Below are 6105 nucleotides of genomic sequence, written 5' to 3'. Positions count from 1 at the left end.
TATTGTAAAATATGCAGCCTATCAGGAGTTGAGTAATTTTTTCTACAAATCAGTTTGTGTGATCAGCTTTTCGTTGTATAAAAGCATTTCTTATATGTTTACGTCTTGCTAAGAATTGACTTCACCCGTTTTCTTTTACTATTTCAGATTTTTCGATAATGAAATACTGGTATTTTTGGTATATTATTCATTGAGCTGAATTTATATCTGATGTCATGTTTGATTTTGATAGCTTTTTAAAACTGCTAAGTGAGTGAACCATTTTTTGGTAGGTAAAAAATCTTAAACATCAAGTAATTCTAATTTTAGAGAAGGTTCATCTTTCATTTCAACAGCAACTTGTCTTGTCAATATACTTTAAGATTTTACTTTAAGATTTAAACTCCATGTTTCCTGATGATTGAAATCGAAAATGCTATTGATACGCCAACAAACATCCTGTTGCTTACGAAATAAACTTCCGGCATTTGTCGTCATGCGATCTGGTATTTTTTGTCAGTTGAAGGACACTATAGCTATGATATACATTGGTAGGTGGGACTGATAAAAAATGGTTATTCTCTATTATTGTGATAAATCTGTTATCAACTTAATAGAATGGGTAATATATTATTTTTTAGCTTCAATTCTGTGGATGATCTTAGCATTAACTTTTGCTAAGAACGAGAACAATTATAATGGTAAGTTTAACAAATTCCTTTTACTAGTTTAATCTTATTTAGAGGATGCATTATATATTCTAGTGAACATACAAAAACTATAGAAACAAAAGTGTAAAACAAAATCGAGCAAATTGAAATCAAAATTAAACGTTCTATAACCATTCTGATTAAAATATATTATATATAGTGTATATTTTAGAAGAAACGAGTTTCTGTTTGTTTTGTTACGCAGATAAAAAGGAATTTGCGCGTTTCTACACGTGCACATAAAAATGTGTAAGTGTGGGTTACACAATTAAAAAGGTATGTCTTACTTTAGTGCAAAACAAACACATAGGACTGGGTTAAAAATGTCTTCCGGGTTCTTGTAAATACAATCCATTTTTATGTATACTTGTAAACGCAACATCAGATCCGATACAAAACAATATCATATCACGCACTTTCACAAACAGTAAATTTAAAGAGGAGAATAAGCAATATTTGAAGAACTTATACGGTTAAATTGCAACATCAAATTTAAAATAAATCAAAACCATACATTTATGAAACTTCAAACTCCATTTTTATCAAATCATTTGAACAAAAAAATACAAAAAGTTTTTAATTTTGATTTCATTTTGCTCGATTTTATTTCATATTTTGTTTCTGTAAGTTTCATTTTGTTTCGGTAGGTTTGGATTTCGTTTCGTTTTCTTTCGTTCTGGTAGATTTCGTTTCGTTTCTATTTCGTTTCGCATTTTACAGGTACCCCTATAGACACATATTTTTTGATTAAGGACAATTATATTATTTTATTTCTTCAATCGTAACATGACATGGCGCCTATACCTAGGAACAACCTTCCTTGAACTGTATAACTTAATTCCATTATTTTATTCAAACGACTTGAAAATTTGTAATACCACTTATTCGTGAATTAATTCAATGAGGAGTTGATTAATTTGCGGGCAAAATAAGCGCTTTTTGCTCTTCATTACAGATAAGGAAGGTAAACACATGAAGAATACTTACTCTACAATGCATATGAAAGAAATGAGAGAGACTAAATTGCCAGTGACATCCAAATCCCATGCGACAGGTACATGTAAGGATCGAGATGAAAATGGCGTGCAATTATTGTATTTCATAATAATCTAGCAATTTATGGTACAGTTATTGGAGAGATTTAGTAATATTTCAAATATAGTCACAGTAATAAACAGATTAGTGTAGATGATGATAATGGGAAACAAGTTCACTTTTCTATAATCGAGTAAAGAATTATGATTTTTTTTTTTGCGTTTGATATTTATGTTATCGATTGTTATTTTTTGTGGAGGTAACTGAGAATAAATAGTCGATGACGGTCGATCTAATTTACTGTATTCAAATGAGTTTATTTATTGAGTTATGATATTTCGTTTGTAAATTCAATTGTTTACTTATGGTTCTCTAATCCTCAGCTTTAATCGGTGGGTTTTTTTTTATCTTAAAAATGTTATTTGTCCTTTAAACATTATAAATGAAATAACATAATTTTATTGATGTTTTCTATGCATTTTACAAAGTTATTGCAAATTTGCCCACGGTTGATATAATGATATACATATACAAGTTGAGATCAAAAGAGAATAAACCGGTTGTACTGGTGCTCCGGTACCTCGAACCCTTTTGCCTCTATAAAGTAGGTCTCCATGGAACCACTTAACCAAACATTTTGTTGAAAGACTGCGCGTAATTTTATCAGAATTGTATATATAAAAAGAAGGTTTATCAGGCGATTAAACAAATTCCGGATAATTTAGAATTTATCGAGCATAGCTGAGGACTGGTGAACGTTAAGATAACGCGTAAACAAGAGTCTAAAAAATGCTTTAGGGCATCATTGAATACAAGTTTAGATTAAAAACTGTTTTATGTTCTTCTTACCTGCAACTAAATGTAAGCACTCGATTATATTATCTTTAGTTTATTCTTAGTATCATTATTATGCTTTTAATTGATTCAGTATCGTTAAATGCAAACGTATTTATTTCAATATTTAATAAAAATGGCAATGTCTTTAAATTATACGGGTTTATGTGCATTGTTGTTTAAAACATACATTTTCATTTTAAAAAAATAATTATGGCCGATAAAGCAGTATACAGTTCATCAACTATGGGAAAACCATCATCTCTTTCACAAACCACGTTGTCACAGGAGAGTCTAACTAAGGCGATAGATTCAGGCACAATCAAACCAATGGAGAAAACTTGCTTAAATACATTACAAGGTATTAATACGTTTTTTTCTTGGCAGTAAATTATGTTGCATATATTAACACGACTATCTAAGGTACCGATCAATTGTTTTTAAATTTTAGAATAAAAAAAATATTTCAATTATCAATTGTGTGTCGTTTATGCCTGCCTAAGTTCGTTCAATTATAAGAAACGTGGACTCATAAAAAAAACAAAGCTGCCATTTATTGAAGAGTACAAAGCACAATAATCTCAGTGTCATATAATCATAATAACAACAGAATATTACACTCATATACTCATGTGATATGTTGTAACAAGTACACGATACAACTCTTCTTTAGTAAATGACAGAAACTCATAGAACAATATGTATTACAAAAATATCACAAAAATATCACAGTATCCTGAGATCGTTTTAGACAATTGGAGGGAAAAGATAATTAAGTATTTACTTTATAATTATATTATCAGTGATATAGATATGGAATGTCCATCTGCCTTAACAAATGGGGTATTTCACAAATGAAAGTGGGCGGGGAGGAGTTTGGTGGGATGAAAATGCTGAATGTTTACTAAATGTGCAACGACTGCGCATGCACAGACTAGCTAATATGCAAAATTTGCAAGTGAGCATGCTTACACTAAAAATACCGACCACTGAAAAAATACCTCATAGCAAATATAAACACAAATATATTAAACTTGTCCAACATGCAATTATAATTGACATAAATATATTTTTTAGGAAATCCTTCAGATATTATTGTTGAATTCCTTATTTTTGCAATATTTTGAATAGATAGTAACATAAAGTATGGGATAGTTCTTGGAGCAGGAAGTGGTGGCTTTCTCGTAGGAATAATCTTGACATCTTTGATATTCATTTGCAAACGTAAAAGATGTCAGAGGTCAGCAAGTAAATTGTACTTCAATTTTTAATCCATCATATTTGATTTGCATTTGGTAATAAAAGAAAAAAAATTAACTTACAACTTAAAATTGTGATGTAAATCTTTTATAGGGATGAGTCAATGACTGAAAATAAGAATAAACAAACACATGTTAATGATACTGCTCGACGCACTCAAGCTGCAGGGGGTTACAGCGATATTAGGATCGAAACTGTAAGATTTTTGTATGCTTTTCACTTTTTTAAAACGTAGTTTATCTTAATTGTAAACGTTTATATGTGTTGTAGTCTATGATGCAGGGTGTTTTCATGCCTATAATACTGAAACAATCACCTGTTCAGCAGTTTATATTATAAAACAATATATTTAGTTAATTATATTCATATTATCGTAATAGCTTGAATATTACTAGTAGATAGCATTTTTGGGTAGCTGGTATGATTTTGGTTTGAAATTTATAGAGAATACACTTACTAGTTTACTAATTATAAATAACGTACAAACATTCATAATGCAGTATGCATTTCAAATTGCAGTTAAATGAAGACCAGGCTGGAGTATATAATCATCTGAGAGAAATAGAGGTCCAAAAGAATAAAGATGACACCTACGATCATGCCAAACCACAACATGGTCATGAAACTACAGGTTCTAAATATGACAAAGCAGTTCCGCAGATAACGATTGTAGAGAAAAAACCCGATGATTACTTTGTGTTAGAAAAATCATAATTTTGTTGGTTTATTTCACAATGTTTTAACTGACATACATTTGAGCTATTCAGGTTTTTTTGGTGGATACATGTATTTCATTGTAAAACTACACTTCACATGTAGGATATACCGAAGGCTGGGAGTGGGGTTGGTGAAAGATGCTTGGTTTTGCGGTGTTTATGAAAGTGAAAGAAGCTTTGAAATGACCAGAATTATTTATTACTTAATTAAGAACATTTTTTAAAAAAATTATTACATGATTATGAGTAACACAGTTACAATTTGAGTATTGGGCATCAATTGCAATTAAATTTGGACATTTATTTATTAATGCCCATTTTTCAAATATGTATATACTCACTTTCGAACAGCATTGTCTGTTGTCTGCATCATATTGATAACCTGTTATGCAAATATATTTTTACTGGTTATGTATTAAGTGTAGATTCGAAACGTGAACAACATAATAACGGCAAAGATTTTTCATCGTACTTTTATGCAACTGTTTCCGTGGGGTGGAGGGGGGGGGGGTATACTGTTTCAACCTTGTGCGTCTGTGTGCTTGTAACAAATTTCACATTTTAAAACATTTTTCCTTTAGACATGCCATATGGTGTGTTTCATTATTTTACGAATTAAACATCATTTCCCTGTTATTTTTCATGTGGGTATAAGAGGTTTTCGTATAAGCTTATGATTAACGGGAGATAGAATTTAAAAAAATGAGGGAAGATGTTGACTAAATTTCAATCAGGAAATATTTTTGTATCCAACGACGCATCCTTCCTTGATCGTGAAAAATAAACACGGAAAACTATACGCCCTACGTCTTGTTTTGTAAAACTTTGTGTTTGTTTTGTTTACTTATTACAATTTAAAATATGTTGCATTTAAAAGTTTGCTTCTAAAAAATAACATGAAATGTAACGATAAACGCATGTACGATACGAAAGTTTTTATGGGTGTAATAAAAAGGTTTTGTTGGATGTCTATCGAACATTTGAAATTGATGAACCTTGCATATAGGATTATTTGATGAGACATGTGTCTAAAGTTTATTATATAAAACATTGATATGCGAGTTCCAAGATAGATTGCTACTTGTAGTTACTCCGATGTGTTTATGCGATACTACATCTTTGAGATGGACATCGTAAAATATAAATGAGGGAGGAAAAGGTTTCTTTAGTTTAAGAGAAATAGTCATGCATTCCATTTTGTTTGGATTAAAGGTTACCAGCCATGTTTTGGGCATTGCTAAACCGCTGAACGGAAAACGGAACGGGACGGAAAATATCATATCGCGTTTATCGCTTAAAAAGGGTATAGACTGGTAAGAAACGATTTAATTTGTTTCATTTATTCATATCCATTCATATCCAATGGATGTTTATCCAAATGTGGATGGTTTATTGATATTCTTATGAATGTCTATCAAATATAGCATTGTATTTCATTGGCTTTAGTTGAGTACGAAACGAAAAAAAATCAAATGTAAACGAATTGAGAAATATTAACATGATTAAACGAGTAAATTAGCAATTACTTATGGTTTCTTTTATGGTATTGCTTAAATATCAGTGTAACGTGC

General features: G+C 30.5%; 1 protein-coding gene across 2 annotated transcripts; it reads left to right on the top strand.

The window, feature by feature from the left end:
* Positions 1 to 439: 439 nt before the first annotated feature.
* LOC105342984 (uncharacterized) lies at positions 440 to 5337 on the top strand. Of its 2 annotated transcripts, none has more exons than XM_034451468.2 (7): positions 440 to 530; positions 621 to 680; positions 1645 to 1743; positions 2779 to 2919; positions 3690 to 3798; positions 3912 to 4014; positions 4338 to 5337. In XM_034451468.2, exons 1-7 carry the CDS (start codon positions 476 to 478, stop codon positions 4530 to 4532), a joined length of 762 nt encoding a protein of 253 aa, XP_034307359.2. In that variant the 5' UTR covers positions 440 to 475; the 3' UTR covers positions 4533 to 5337. The 2 variants fall into 2 exon arrangements, with proteins under 2 accessions (XP_034307359.2, XP_011448441.3); XM_011450139.4 differs by having other exon boundaries at positions 3690 to 3813.
* The last annotated feature ends 768 nt before the right edge of the window (positions 5338 to 6105 follow it).

Source organism: Magallana gigas, chromosome 4 (genome assembly GCF_963853765.1).
Source record: "Magallana gigas chromosome 4, xbMagGiga1.1, whole genome shotgun sequence".
NCBI classification, from domain to species: domain Eukaryota; kingdom Metazoa; phylum Mollusca; class Bivalvia; order Ostreida; family Ostreidae; genus Magallana; species Magallana gigas.
Note: the sequence above shows the minus strand (reverse complement) of the source record. Positions and strands in the feature narration are given on the sequence as shown.

Bases quoted from the DNA above. Each gene is read 5' to 3' on its own strand.
- LOC105342984 (XM_011450139.4), top strand. From the start codon at position 476: ATGCGATCTGGTATTTTTTGTCAGTTGAAGGACACTATAGCTATGATA. The intron at 1,744-2,778 runs GTACATGTAAGG...TAATTATGGCCG, and splicing joins ATCCAAATCCCATGCGACAG to ATAAAGCAGTATACAGTTCA. The intron at 4,015-4,337 runs GTAAGATTTTTG...TTCAAATTGCAG, and splicing joins GCGATATTAGGATCGAAACT to TTAAATGAAGACCAGGCTGG.